Genomic DNA, 16,200 nt, shown 5'->3' on the forward strand with positions numbered 1-16,200 from the left:
GTTTGCGTACAATTTCTGATGCATCCAAGAACCACTCTCTTAACAGGTAGTGTACAGTCATAGCGGCTAGCAGTTGTTTTACTTCTAGCGCTCCTTTGAAGTTGTACTGACTAATCGTATTTATGTGACAAAGTAATTTTAGCGGTTTGCTTACATTCTTTGCTCTCACATTGTCTGTTGATCTCTAGGAAAATTAGGAAAATAGTGCTTTATTCACCCACTAGATGTTGAAAAAGTTACCAACGCTGGCTCATCTCGAAAGGAATCAAATAAGTACAGAAAAAGATTGTCTCGACTGGGACACCATGTAACTCATTATTTATGCCCATTAGGATAAATTAATCATGTTGATAAAGACAAGTCTTTGTTAATTCTTGCTGGTAGTTAGCCACATGTACTTCTACGACCTGCAGAAATTCTGTCGGACATGAATACCACACGAAGATGGGACATTCCTCGCGCAAATTTCCTTTATTGATTCCATTGATTATTTGATTGATTCTAAATTGGGCGATCGTTCTCGTTGTCGCCGCATTGCTTGTCGTTGTCATGGCAACAAATGAGGCAACACGTTTTGGTTCCAATGAAACAGTGTCAGGTCGGATTTATTCTTTAGTGATCGCCGCATAGTCTGAGAAAAGGGGTACAGCTGGTCAATTCAATTCATCTTTTCTCCTGCAAAATCAGTCTCAAATTGAATAAAATGTTCATTGCATCAATTTCCTTAGGTGTTGAACATTTTAATTAGATTATTTCATTATTTCAGTCCAACGCAATCTGCATTTGACATGTTGAGGCCTATTGTTTCCCAGAAGGTTGAGATTTTGTGTCAAGTTGTTAAACTCTGATTTTGACCTTTTGTACCATCATATCATCAAATTATCATTACCGGCGTTGTAACCCTATTGGATGTTTGCCGGAGGCATGGAGTCCACTATAGGCTACTGTCCACCTATGTGGGCTCTTTTACTTGCCCTGGCATAGACACTCAGGTACAAGGGACCACAGCTTTTAGTCTCATCCGACAGACCCTCGAGTATTTCATACGTTGTACATGTTGTGAAGAGCCAGGAATTTTAGTTCCCTGAAAGCCATGCCGGTTTAGAAGTTTAAAATGTCCTAGGATAAAATGCCCGGGAACAAAGGATTCTATTATGTGCTTCAATCTCTGAGCTATTGACTGTCAGGGTCTATAGAACCATATTGCAGAATACAATAGGGCCGGACACTTTTTCCAGGGGGGACACTTTTTACTTTTACACCGGTTCATCCAGAAATACAATCCTGGGTTCTCCCCGGGATCAATCCCAGGCCCTTTTGTGTGTTAGCCAGCAGTGTTAACCACTAGACTATGAGGCTCCGCCATGATTGAGTTGACACAGACAGAAGAAAGGTGCCACTGATGCCAAAAGAGAAAAGATCTCTAAACGCAAATTGCACTTCACCCTACCACAGCCCAAACCTTTAGCCCCTCTCCTACAAACGGTTAAAGGCCTACGCCGTTCGTTAAAAATGTTGATTTTGTAATTGAATTTAAGAAGGTCCAATTGTGAAAATACCTACTTAATATAAATTTCAACTTTGCCGTTGTGTAAACTGATATACAAATACATGTACTATGAATACCAAGTTTAAACAAATTTGTATTCATAATAACTGCACTATGGCATTGTGTATTGGTGGATTTCTATTTAACTGGACCACAAGTAATTACGAACGATGTACCCCTTTTAAGTGCAACTCGCACTTCACCCTACCACAGCCAAAACCTTTGGCCCCTCTCCAACACCCGGTTAAAGTACTGCACATGAGCGACCTCAATTGGCAGGAACTAGCAGTTCAAATATCTGGTGGTTGCCAATTGTCCAATAGACTATGTCAGAGAACAGCGTTAGAGAACAGAGATCTTCGGGGACAAATAAAGGTAAATTCAATTTTTTGTGTGTAAAAAATTACTCCAAACCATATTTAATAGGCTAAAACTGCAATATCTCCATCTATCGTATAAAGCTGTAGATCTCATAGGGGCTTGAACCAAGATCGCTGGGTTTGTCTGGTCTTTGTTTGAGATCGTAATAGATCTTTGAGATTGAAAAATCGAAAATTTATTTTATTTTATGCTCTTTTATGTTAATATATGTTCAGTTGGCAATCGCTCTCAATAATCAGAAACGGGAAAATACGGACAAAAAGGAATGAGAAGCTGAAATCTGTAAGAAATGTATACATGAATTGAGGGGGTCATCTCAAATGGAATTGTAGTGGGTGTTTGAAAATTTACAGGGGTTGGAAAAAATTGTTTGGGAGTGTCGTTGATCGATGTGGACATCAAGAGCATTAATAAAATTTTATAATACATTTTTCTCAACATTCGAATTTTCTCTATCTCTTTGCAAGAAAAATATGAAATTCCAGGAAAATGCTGAAGATCTCTGGGAGAAAAGCTGAATAAAGAAAGTATGAAACGTCTGGTGCCTAAAGGGTTAACAACTACAATTTTTTATAAGCATTTATCAATTGAAACTCTCTAATGAGCTCCCTTTTTCTTCATTTTTCAGGATGGACGTACCGTTATGCATTTTGCTGCTCTCTATGCCAAAGATGATATCATGAAGTTGCTCATTAATAGGAAAGCTGACGCTCTAATAGTTGGTGGGGTAAGTTGAAAATTGAAATACAGTCCAAATCACAATTGACATGCATCCTGTTTCGCGTCAGGGACGCGCAACGTACATGGGAGTTGCGTATCCATGACGCACCAGTGATGCGCTTATCTCTTTATGTTTCGCGTAAATTACGCATGACCTACGCACTACAGCATGTCAATGAAGCAAATTTAGGGTTGAAAATTGGGATTTAGACTGTATATTACAGTGTTTGGTTCTCAAAAAGTGCTTCAGTCAGTGAAAAAGTATATTTTGTGAATGTGTGGCTGTTATTATAGGCTACATGGTCGACTACCACATTTATCACCAAAATGATAAGAAAAATACAGCAAATACTAGCCATTATCCTAGTTATTTAGTCGTGACATATCTGTAAAACCTATGCACTCAGACTTATTGATGACATCACATCAAAGGCAGTCAGTCAGGTATCAGAAACAGTCGGGGCCAAATCTGCATTAAAATAGTCAAACGTAAGGGGGCTATAATGGAGGCTAAAGTTTTATATTCTTGTAATGTTTTGTTGTCCAAGGCTTTAAATTAAAAAAAAGTAAGTGGCACATTGTATGTTAATCACTAATAGTATGATTTTTTATGCTCTTACAAATATTCTTGCTGTTTTAAAAGTCCAGTGGCCACACAGTGCTGAAATTTACATGAGATCTGTAAAACACATTATCTGAGGTTGTACAAATTTGGGACACATTTTGTATGTCGACCTTCTGCATTTTGTGCTATAACTTCGAAGGCTGGTTGTTTTTTTCTGAATCACCCAATACATCGCGCTCCAATGTGGTCACAAGCTATTGCCCCTTCAATTAAACCGAAATTTTTGTTGTAAGTTGAAAAATTATTTTAAGTGTAACTGGAAATTGATTTGTGTTGAATTAGAATTATTTTGTGCTCAATGTGTGACTGCTCAGATCATGTGCCAAGAATCTACCATACTAGAATTTTTGGAAACACAAGATTCCTCGTTGACTAATGAAAAATGATGTGCGGGATTCATTCAGCCGGAGATTTCTGACAATAGACCTATGCGAAAATAAATTTCGGCCATCTTTTCACAGGCAGCGTAAGTTTACCATGACATAAAAGTCATGTTTTAAATCAAAACATCACCAAAAGCAATCAAAATATCATGAACATTGAAAGACATGGACAACTTCAAGTAAATTGCTTGAATGTAGCTTGTATATTTTGACTTTTATGCCATGGTAAACAAACGTTGCCTGTGAAAAGCGGTGAAAAGGGTCGTTTCAAAATGGCCGAAATTGTTTTCGCAGGGCGTCTATTAAAGTATATCATCAGTCATTATGCCACACAAAGTAGTTATAACACCTTAATGCCGTGGTCACACTGGGGTTTTAACACGAATTGAATTCGAATTAAAACGTTGATACGTATTGGGGCGTCACACTCAATTCGGTTCATACCGATCTCAATCCGCTTTAACCAACACGGTTCTTAAACCGAATTGAATGCGAATCAGCTAATCCGAATCAACGAAACCGTATTGAGATTTCAAGTGTGACGCGCTTGATACGAATTAAGGTTTTCGATCGCACTGCGCATGCGCCCGGCGCATGGAAAGTGACCTTTGACCGCGGGAACTAGTGCTCCGAACTGGTTAACTGATGTATTTAAATGATCTCATTAACTCAAATCGTTTTTCGTTATGCCATAGAATAGGGAAAAATCAACTCCCTTGCACGTGACTTGCATTTCCATTTCCTGGCAAGGTATGTTGCCGCCGGTTCGTTGGTCAAAGGTACGCTGGTCAGCAACATCGTCGCGGCGGGGTTTACCCCGGTTTTGGCCTCGTTTTCGAGGGCGAGGCCGGGATTCTCCGCTAATAGCGACGGTGGTGTTGACTCGCTGAGGACACTCCTCTTTGACCCGAACTTTGGCAATAGGCATGGCCGGGAGATGGAAATGGTCAAGCACCTTACGCGATTTTAACTTGTTAATAATGACTGTGTGATACTGTGATATTATATACTTATATGTTTTGTACTCGTAAATTTTATTCTCCCATATGGGAGGTTAATAAATAATAATAATAATAATAATAGATGGCGCGTCGTTAGTATGCATTGAGTGTGGCGCGTTTTAAACCAATTTGAATGGGTATTCGGGCCAGTGTGACGCGACCGTTCTGAAACTGGATTAATCAATTCGTATTCCGGAGAGCGCTCTACGGAATTCGGTTTCAATTCGCATCCAGTGTGAACACACCATTAGTTTGCTATGTCATCCTCCAGTGAAGGCTTGTTCTCAACCTTTAAATGGAGATGATAAGGACGCCAGATTGTATCACATAGTCCTGTTGCTAAACATCCAAAATATTTGCAATACTTAGATAGATTATGGTTGTGACTCATGATGTGGATTTTCATTAGTTGTTGTCAAAGGAAATGAAAAATAATGGTAATCATAACTGTATATGGGAATGAAAAATGCAGTAATGATTATTAACCTTTTTGTTGTTTCTCAGTTCGGTTTTGATGAAAAGAATGGGACTGAAAAAATTAGACTACCTAATTTTTCGGCCAACAAACCAATCGTGTATTAGACATTTTCTAGGGGAGGGGGGAGTTTAGCATTGATGATTTGAAGCTGGCTTTCTCAAAACAAGTCCAGAGGTATTGTCGTGTTCCTGTATAGTACATTTACTATAAACCGGTGTTTTTTCACAAAACTCCAAGAGATAGTGATTTTGTTCAATTTCATTTTGATGTGGACAAATTTGAGTGGAAAGTTATGTTTTTCACCACCTTTGGCATAAAATCAAAAAGTCCCTCACCTATTCTATTGTGTTAAATCAAAGATCATTCACGCTTGAGCCTGATAGGCTTGCGAAAGGCCTCTGCCAGACGATGACTTTGGAGCTGTAATCTGCTGTTATCTTTGCATGGCAAATCATCAGAAGGTACCAACATTGGGCAAAAATAAAACAGGTGGTACAAAACTGTCCCCAAATCGTTATTTATCAGTCAATTCTTCAAATTTAAAAAGCTTTTCGATCGGTTAGATATATTTGTATCCAAAAAGGTCTTAGTTCCCAAAAGCAGATGGTGTGGTTTCTTTAGAGTGGGCATGAAAAATCCCTGAGATACACAAACTGAATGGCTGATCCCAAGGATCATCGGGGCAAGCTTGACTACACTGACCCCCATGAAACACTTTTGGTGGGGGTCCTCAGGCCTAGGCCAAAAAGGGCAAATATTAGCGTGATCAAATTTTGCAAGGGCAATGATTGCCTTCGCCTCTGGTATGGCAAGAAGGTGTCAAACATGACCCACTGTAAAAAAGTTTCAGTTTCACATTGCACAGTTTCTGAGAGGAGCTCAAGCGTGAGTTTTCGGAATTACGAAAAGCAAAGTAAGCTTTCTCGAAACAAGCCAAGGGGTCAAAGGTCATCTGTGTTTCTGTACCTGTACACATCGTTACCATTGACGACGTATCACCACAACAACAAAATCCGACTACAATTTTCTTGGCATCAATATATATTTATTTTGACTTGCTAATGCACAGGTTATGTCGAGTGCTTCCTTGACACGGTTCGCCCATTCATCCTGTTGGCGTGTCGGCCGTGAACTGTGTTTTATGGGATTTTACAGGAGTAACTCGAGTTAAATGATAATTCACTTTAGTTAATCAATATACTGGTATTGATGATCATTATATGAGATCAGTTCATATTCCGTATTTTATTTTTAATTTCTGTAATTTCCTGACCATGGCCATGTAGAATTAGCGGAATGAGCGGAATAAGCGAAATGAGCTGATCTGGGCTTCAATCACCTGGAAAAGCCAGTATTTGTCACGATGATCGTTGCCATGCCTGAACTCTGAAGATGAAAGGAGGTACGGTAATACAGCGCTGCACACGGCTACCGACTGAACTCAAATGTCCCTACAGACCAGTTTTCATGCCCTCACTGCAAGTCATGGCTTAACGACTGAACTAAACTGTCCCTTCAGACCAGTTTTCATGCCCTCATTGCGAGTCATGGCTTAACGACTGAACTAAACTGTCCCTACAGACCAGTTTTCATGCCCTCATTGCGAGTCATGGCTTAAAGACTGTAAAAAGCGATTTTCAAATAATATTTGTGGCATATCGAACAAATTAAAACTTAATGAATTCATTAAGTTCCATTTTGTATGAAAAAATATCATATTTTGTGCAGAATCCGCTCATTCCTCTCATTCCGCTCATTCCGCTAATTATACACGGCCCCTGACCATTGCCAGCTTTACTGTTAGAAGAGTTTACAATAATGTATCAGCCCCTATTCTAAAACACCTTGATTTAGAATGAACTGCATATCACAGTGTAAATGTACTATGCGCCAATGAAGCCTCGTTTTGAATTCAGTGGTTATGGTAGGCAACCATAACCGCTTGGGTAATGGTGCAGAATATAGAAACTGTCAAAAAGCATTGAAAACTACATTATTCGTTATCTCATTTGAGATGTTTTAGAATAGAAATTGATACCTCACTGTCGGTACTGATTGTCTCACCAAAACTGCTCAGGTGGATGAGCTACTCACAGTTTTGGTGAGACAACCTATACCTTCTGTTCCGTATCCATTCCTTAACTCAAAACTCATATACATAAACTCTGAAGAATGGGCTTTGTCCAGGCCATGGCGTCACTTATCGGCAGTGAATATCAGCCCTAAAGTCTCCTCCTTTCACCGCCGATAACTACCGCCAGGTAATCTGTCGGGCGCACCATCAGAAACGGGTGGCCAATCAAATTGCTCGACACAAAGTAGTTAAATGACGGCCTGAATTGATAGAGGCAACCTCTGGATCAGGTTACTCTTCTTCTATACAACATGCATTGTGCATTTGGGTCAGGTCAGCATCCCTGGAACCATCACTTGTTGAACACCTGGTCTTCAATGATGATGGCTTTCAGTGCGTGTCTCGTGCGACAACCATGAGTGAGTGTAATGTTAGTTTTGTCGCGACAGAGGACGCGTTGGGAAGGAAGGGAATGCAGTGATACTACCGATAAAGTAACAGCCCTTCTGATGGCCGATCAGGGCGGAGTTATCTTTGGTGAAGGATGGATATACGCACAACGACGGTGGATCCGCATGGTTCAGGCCTGCAATGTCTTGAATTCGCTTCACCCTTGAAATAATGAGAGAAAATACATTGGTGAAATAACCAAGGAAGGTGGTTTAATGACACTGGTTTTATTTGAGGAGATCCAATTAATCGCATCTTAATTTACATGCTGTAGAAATTCAGAATGGAATTTATTTGTTGGATGCTGTGAATTGCTTGACTGGACTGGACACAATTGATATTTCGCAATAATATTGACATTTTCTCTTAGAAAATTGCATGAGGCTATAAGTTCACAATTGTGAAAACACAGCGGAACTATTCAAATGTGTGACGGATCTAAACAATACACACTCCATTATTGGAAGCACAAAAGTACATGAAAATTAATATTTGACCCGTACAGCACAAAGAGGCGCAAGTGGCACAGAAAATGAGCCGAAATGACACCAGGATAATGGCGGAAATTGATGTGCTCAGATGACACAAAAGGCAGACAATGGTGAAATGAACAACCCGTCTGTCTCAAGCTGAGAGCGAGTGAACACAGTGTGTAATGATATCAGGCCTGAGTGGGCTTTATTTGCCAGGCATGTTTGTTGTGAAAAACCTGTCAGATTTCAGATTATTGATGGGTGTTTTTAATCACAACCTTGACAATAGCCTAAGTTTTATTGATAACCATCCCTACATACGTCATCAGTCCACCAGTTGTTTTTTTTATCATGGCTCAGTATGGGCTTTCCTGTGGTAGAATTCCAGTTTTGACAGGCCTTACCTGACAACACAGCCTTGGAAAGACAATTTTGATATTAACACTTTAACCCTCCAAGGGCTAGGGTTAATTTGAGAAAATATATAATTTTACCCTAAAAAGTAACCCATGGCACAACTTCGATACAAGTGGTCATCACCAACATTTGACCAGCACCAAAGCATTAAAATGCTTATTTTGATGAAATTTAACATATTTTCCATGATGTCGAGCAACCAAAAAGTATGCATTCATAAAATCAAATCTATTTATCTGTGGGAGATGGTGCATTGCTCTTGTGAGAACTACATTTAAATATTTTCAGCAAAATCAATCAATTGTTGGACACAAAAACTATGACATAAATCATGAAATAATACTGTTATGATGTATAAAGACCGTTATGGTAGTGATCCAATAATGGTGATATGATGTAGTTGATCTGATAATGACCTGGGACAAGCCACATATCCTTAATTAGCTGATCTACAATTGTGCCATGGAATTGGTGGGCAAGATTTAATTTTTTTCCATGTGGATTCTGCATAAATCGAAATGTGCTTCAGAAAACTTAAATTTGCTGCCAGTAGACTGAGTGACAGAGGCAAACTTGGTCGTGCTTGGGAAATATCCTCCAAGAGAGAAAATACCTGGAGTAAAATTAATTATTTGAACGAATATTAGGATTTACTGCTCAGGGAAATTCATGGTTTTCCAAGGGATGACTACCCAAGATATATGAGGCATGTTTAAAGGTCTAAGCCGTTCGTTGAAAATTTGGAATTTGTAATTGAATTTGAATACTTTCAATTGCATAAATACATACTGGATGTAATTTTCCGAATTGCCTTTGTGTAGACAGATTACCATAAAAGCCAATTTTCAACAACTTCGTATTCATAACAACTGCACTAGGGCATTGTGTATTGGTGGATTTCTATTTAACTGGACCACAAATAATTACGAACGGTGTACCCCTTTAAGCTTCCAGGCCACCAAGGACGTTCTTTTTCGTGATGCGCCTTCCAAGCAGCTTGGTTACTCACGTCTGGAACTTAAAGCACATGTGAGGTGGTTGTAGTTTTGTCTGACAATTGTGACTCGCTCTACCAAAACTAGGCGCTTGTCGCATCTGAACTTGACAGGTTGATACGGACTTGTTGTTCATTTCCCTATTGTAGACCTTTGGTGAAATGTAACCAAATCAGTTTGTAATAGATTTCACAAAAGGTCTACAATAGGGAAATGAACAGCAAGTCCGTATTAACCTGTCAAGTTCAGATGCGACAAGCGCCTAGTTTTGGTAGAGCGGGTCACATGTGAGGTGGTTGTAGTTTTGCCTGACAATTTCCGTTCTTTACTCGTTTCAGTCGAAGGATCAAACACCGCTCCATATAGCTGCAGCCCGATCAAGTGGGGCGGTTAACTTAGTTCAGATGTTGCTCAAGGTCTCGGGGAAGGATGGAAGGCTCACGAAGGATAAGGTAAGAATGTTGTGACTGTGTTATTCGGAGGGGGAGACAATTGGCATCATGGTTGGAGTGCTGGGCTCATAATCGGGAGGTAATGGGTTTGACGTGCGATGGCGTCATTGTTGTTTCATCATTGTGTCCTCAAGCGAGACACTCAACCCTTAATTGCTTCATTCTGCTGATGAGATGTAACACTGAGGCTCCTTGTATCTGGTGTCTTTGTCAGCTAGGGCAGGCAAAAGACCCAATCAAGTGAGAAACATGAGATTTCAGCGTTTGAATTTGAAAGGTTGCATGTCAAGAGAAATCGAAGCATACATCTCAACTATTTTAGTTTAAATGCTGAAGCCTTTAAAGATGCCACATTGGTTTGAAAGCATGAACATTACTCCTTTGGTGTCCTGGCATAGCCACACCAGAGTGAGGAAGCTGTAATTTGGATGGACAGTACATACTAGGGCTTGTGGTATTCGACTCGATGACTCGACGACGCGATGACTCGATGACGCGATCATGTTGGAATTTTTTTAAAGAATATCACTGCTTGGACTGTAATTTATACATAGAATCATAAGTGGAGGAAAATAAAAAAGAACCGATCATTACCAACCCCTTTCCAGCTGTTTTCACCGTATCTAATCCGACCATTTTTCGTTTCCTACAAGTTCGCATTTTTGATAAAACCATGCGCCATGTTGCTATGCAAGCCACTGGTATCTCACCGTCAATACAGCTAAATACACCTAAATATAGCTGGTTCAGATCAACCTCCTACCCAGGTTCTTTACGAGCAGAAATTCCAATGTTAAAATGACACGCGAGTTCCTGGAGACAAGGTTGGCTCTGGATATCCGTTCAGCACGGCAATATTAAATGTCCTATACACCTTTCCAGAAATGGGGCGCTGAGTGTCCGAAATAGTGATGTCATAAGGGGAAACTAGGCCTATGGTGGAGGGACAAAGGAGATAGTCATGGTTGACCAACACACTTGAATGCCTTTAATGACGGACAAGGGGGAAAAGTTAGTTCCAATGCAAGCCACCAATTTCGGGAAGCATGTATAGGGGCTGATGTATGGGGGGGGGGGGGGCAGATGTCAAGGGACGGAAGAGGGACTGAGTGACTGAGTCTAAAAAACTGCACATATGCGAAATTCCGATTGTTGACAGACTACCACATGACATCTGACATTGGCCACTAGAAGCTTGTTTGTCAATTAAATCTCCGGTCATTTTTGCATGCTATGAAACTTCCGCGAGTCCTTTAAATATCAAAATCAATCGCGGGGACCAATCTTCAGTGGCCATGGCTGGGAGGGGGGGGCACATCCTTCCACATACCGTAGCTGGGTATGGGAAGGCCGAGCTAAAACCTCTGCTGTTGCAGCGGTAGCCCGGAGACCAGGATCATGGGATTCCGTATTTTAGCAAAATCCATAGCAACGATCGCGTCATCGAGCCATCGCGTCGTCGAGTCATCGAGTCGAATACCACAAGCCCATACTAGAGCCTAATTTAGAGGTCCTCAGTGTGAGGCTGGATTTTCTTGGTGAGGTGGTTAGCCATGACTCGGAGACGTCGGAGATACTTGCAGTGGTTGCTGCTGATTCCACAAGTGTTACTTGAAAATTCATCAGGGGGTATGATATTTTGACAGGCAAATCATAATGGGCTGAGCTGTGACTTTAGATTTTCCTGCATGGCTTATAAAACTTTATAATTCCACAGATGGATATATCTTTCTTCACAAAATGATGCCATTCTAACATCACACATAAATGTTTCCGTGAGGAGCATGCATGCTTCTAACATTCAACCGGATGAGGGTGGCTTGAACAACAATTTCAATGTTGCACGATCGAAAGAAAATTGCCTACCTTATGATTTGTGGGATATTGTTAATAAAACCTGAATGCCTTTGGTACAAGCAGCCCTACATATTTGTAACAGGGTAACATCAACAGGAGATTGGTTTGTTGCAGCAGCCTTTCTCAATGAACATCACACCACCTGGCTGAGAGAGTGAGGGCATAGTGTGTTTGCAAATTATTACATGATCGTATATCTATCTATAGGCTAGCTTATAACTCGGCAACATTTCTGATGTCATTTAGCTCGTTATGTTACTAAATGCTCAGAGACACTCTTATGTATTCTTTCAGGATGGTTCAATTCCTCTGTTTCTTGCTACCGATGCCGGCAATCTTGCCGTTTGTAAAGAACTGCTCTTGACACATATCGAACCGCAGATAAAGGCACAGAGACAGGTAAGCGTTGGGACACAACTGCATCTTCGGGTCGCTGTTGATGCAGAATTAATTCCTCTGAGCTCAATTATAAAAATGAAATAGAAAATATTTGATATGACTGTTTTGTTGGGCATGACTTATTTTCCCCAGTTTTTAAAAGTGATTTCTTTGCCCTGATTTCATTGGGCTGAAAAAACTACTTAGAATTTGATAGCAGTAATGTGCTACTGATAAAGCAAACTGAACACTCTTCCTGTGTTATGAAGAAAAAAGCCTTGGAATACTCTTCTCTTTGGTGAAGGTATCAAAATGGTCATTTTTCTCAAAATTGCCCAGTTTTCTGATCACACGTAAAAAATCACCTGGGTTAGAATTAAAGGAAATCTTTTGTTTCCATCATTTCAGACAACCGGTGATTCAGTATTACACCTGGCCTGTAGGAGGCGTGATGTTGACCTTGCCAGATTATTCATAGAGAATGGTGCTGATGTGGACATACAAAATGTAAATATTCATTCATTTATTCTTATTCATCAAAGATAGATTTAGGACTAATATCGACTTACTTAGGTCTTATTTAATGAGAATGGTGCTGATGTGGACATACAAAATGTAAGTTATTCATTTATTTATTCTCATTCATCAAAGATAGATTTAGGACTAATATCAACTTACTTATAGATCTTATTTAACCCATTGAAAGTTATTCAGGTTTTAGGCAGCCACACAAGGTTCTTTTATGACTGTCTCCTTGATCAGAAAAAATGTATCCTGACTATCTACGGTGCCTACTTTGTAGTCAAATGGTTATGGGACCAGACTCATGATGAAATTTTTTACTTTGATCATATTTTGTCTGATGTTGAATATAAATAGTCTTTCAGATGAGACAAAAACCTGTGGTCCCTTGAACCTGAGTGTTCATGTCAGGGCGAGTGAAAGGATCCCAGATAGGTGGACAGTAGCCTCTGGTGGACTCTATACCTCCAGCAAAAATCCAATAGGGTTACGACGCCGATAATGATATGATGATGATGATGTGATATCCATCTTTCAGTTGGATGGGCAGAGTCCACTGCACATAGCGGCCTGGGAGGGAGATGAGACCCTCATTAAGTATCTCTATCAAGTCAAGGCAAACCCTAACATCTCAGACAAGGTAAGATGGAAAACACCATCCTGACTGCATCTTTAGCTGATAAACTTTTATCAATGTCTTGTATTCTTTATGTGTAAGGTGTTTTTATTTAAACGTGAACTAGCCACTTGTGATTACACACTTATAGCGGGCTTGGACCTTGTGAGTACAGATCAGTGTGTCTGGTCAGGGCGGCTCTATTGCTATTAACTCTTTCAGTGCCCAAGAACGTACATGTACGACCTAAATTTTAAGGTATTTTAGTTCCTCCAGACGAAACCAGATGTCCCCAGCTACTCAAAAGTGTTTCATAATGGTTTCTCTGGCCTGGGGCGTCCAAATTGAATACTTTTTTCGACTGAGAGGGTGGGGTGTGGTCTGCCACAAAAATGGTGAAAATCGACCAAAAATACCACTCCCTTAAAAATGTTAGAACATAATCCTAGTATGCCCCTACTTATTACTGCTGTTTTATTGAAACAGGAGGTACTAAAGACAAAGATTTTGAAGGATTTTGATGAGTGTATCTCAGTTATTTTTGTGAGATTTTGGGTAGTGACAATGCCCAAAAATGCCCAAATCCTGGCCACTGAAAGAGTTAAGTGAGCCTGAGCAGATTCGTAGATTCCGTAGTTTCCCTGTGCTGTGCCTGAACATTCCTAATTTGTAATTGAACACTCTGACAAAAAGACATTGATTTAGTGAAAGAAAGTCTATGACGAGCTGATAACATGTATAAGCAACAATGAGGTACATGGACATGATGAACCTTTGCTTCCCTCCTTGCTCACTCCTTGAGTCACAGTCCAAGTCTTAGCAGTCCGACAATTTAGAAAAGTTGCACAAATAGAGCGGACACCTCTCTATCAAGAACAACCTCTCTATTAAGGACACTAGTTTTGGTCCAAAATAGGTTCTTTCCTTTCAACTTGACCTCTCTAATCACGAGACCGCTCTAATCAGGACAGCACTTGTCAGTCCCGAGGGTGTCTTTAATAGAGAGGTACTACTGTATGGTAATGGAGGTCATTTGCACAACCACCACCGATACTCAACTGTCGAATATACTTACAATATTTCAGTATGATCGTAACCCCCTCCACATCGCTGCAGAGAGAGGCCACACAAGCATTGTGGATATTCTAGTGGATAAATTCCGTGCCAATGTTTTGGCGAGGACTAAAGATGGGAGCACGTTGATGCACATCGCCTCCCAGTATGGTCATCCAGATACGGCCCTGACATTCTTGAGGAGAGGGGTACCACTACATATGCCAAATAAGGTAAGATCGGACAAAATCAACCTTGTTACACTTCAAACATGGCCGCTGCAGCAGCCATCTTCCTATAATCCATCTCATCCGGCATTATCACACTATAAGATGACTGTTTCGCACCAATGATGGCCACATCACCAGCCATTTTCAACTTTGTTGCCCTCAGTTATTTCCATGATAAAACACAGACTGTTGATCATGCCAAGGAGCAACATTCAGTTGGGGGCAAATGCCAGTTGGTTACTCTTGGTGGGAAGTCAAGTCAGTGCAATGCAAAGCCTATGCAAGCCCGAAGGAAACTTGAAAAGTATCAGAGGTGACATTTTGTATGCTTTGTTAGTCTGTGACTGAGTATCATAAAATTATATCAGCTGAGTCCTGTGTGACTGAGTATCATAAAATTATATCAGCTGAGTCCTGGACTCTGGGGCCTCTTGTTATTGTCATTTTACTCCCTCCTTTCAGGCTGGTGCTGTTTGCCTCCATGCTGCCGCCAAACGAGGGCACACTGCCGTTGTCAAGGCACTGCTACAGAAAGGAGCCGCTGTTGATTCTCTTACTAAGGTAGATGGTAAAACTTGCACCCAAGGGCCAATGCCGTTAGTCAAAAATTTGAAATTTGTAACTGAATTTGAATTTTTTCAAATTGTGTTGATATATACTTAATATATAAATTTCAACAAGCTGCTGTGTAGTCAGATACAGTCACTATGAATACCAAGTTTCAGCAAATTTGCATGCATAATAACAGCACTGTGGTATTGTGTATAATTGCATTTCTATTTCCCTGAGCCACCAGTAAATATGAATTGTGTTCCCTTAGAGGGGTTCAGACCCACTACAGGGCCCATAACTTCTCTCACATCTAGGCAGTATCTACCATGCACATTCTAAACGAGAAAAACATAAAAATAAATTGGTTCATATCATAGTTGTTTGTAAAACCTTGATTTAAACCACAAAAATTGATTTATTTTTATGATGGGGTTTGATTTGAGATTTAAATACAGCGACTGAAGGAAAGAGGATGGCTCCATCTTTGTGACATGATATTATTTAATTTCAGGATAATTACACAGCGCTGCACATCGCAGTGCAGCATTGTAAACCACAGGTGGTACAGATGTTGCTTGGATTTGGAGCAAGGGTTGAGAGTAAGGGAGGAAAGGTAGGTATTATTTTTTATTTTTTTTATTATATATTTATAAATCCTGATTATCTCAGCCTAGGAAACTGACTTTTAGTAAGAAAGGTTTTTAGCTTGAAATAAATTTTAATGGGTTTTTGGGCCAACACAAATATGCTCCCGTTGAGGGCAAGCAGCGCCGATATCTTCGGGGACCTGGACCCAATGCCAAGGGATGTCAACAACTGCTTGCAGCGCCGGCTACACCAGGTGGAGCTAGACTCAAGGTCTACATGGTCTCGAGACAGGATGCTGGAGAGATGGACAGAGAGAGGAGACGGTGCCATGTGTCACCTGCTAGGGACCCGTGGACAGTTGGCCATACAACTGAAGACAGGAGCCATGACACAGAGGGGACTGGTG

At 40.4% G+C, this 16,200-nt stretch overlaps 1 protein-coding gene across 1 annotated transcript in view; it reads left to right on the plus strand.

Moving 5' to 3' along the window:
- Positions 1-16,200, plus strand: part of LOC135486296 (serine/threonine-protein phosphatase 6 regulatory ankyrin repeat subunit B-like) — a 66,436-nt gene that overhangs the window by 22,897 nt on the left and 27,339 nt on the right. The window contains exons 3-10 of the mRNA XM_064768985.1: positions 2,559-2,657; positions 9,885-9,998; positions 12,150-12,254; positions 12,642-12,740; positions 13,294-13,395; positions 14,457-14,657; positions 15,117-15,215; positions 15,718-15,819. Coding sequence (XP_064625055.1) covers positions 2,559-2,657; positions 9,885-9,998; positions 12,150-12,254; positions 12,642-12,740; positions 13,294-13,395; positions 14,457-14,657; positions 15,117-15,215; positions 15,718-15,819 — 921 coding nt within the window. The remainder of the gene's footprint in view (positions 1-2,558; positions 2,658-9,884; positions 9,999-12,149; positions 12,255-12,641; positions 12,741-13,293; positions 13,396-14,456; positions 14,658-15,116; positions 15,216-15,717; positions 15,820-16,200) is intronic.

Source organism: Lineus longissimus, chromosome 4, assembly GCF_910592395.1.
Source record: "Lineus longissimus chromosome 4, tnLinLong1.2, whole genome shotgun sequence".
In the NCBI taxonomy this organism is placed as follows: Eukaryota; Metazoa; Nemertea; class Pilidiophora; order Heteronemertea; family Lineidae; genus Lineus; species Lineus longissimus.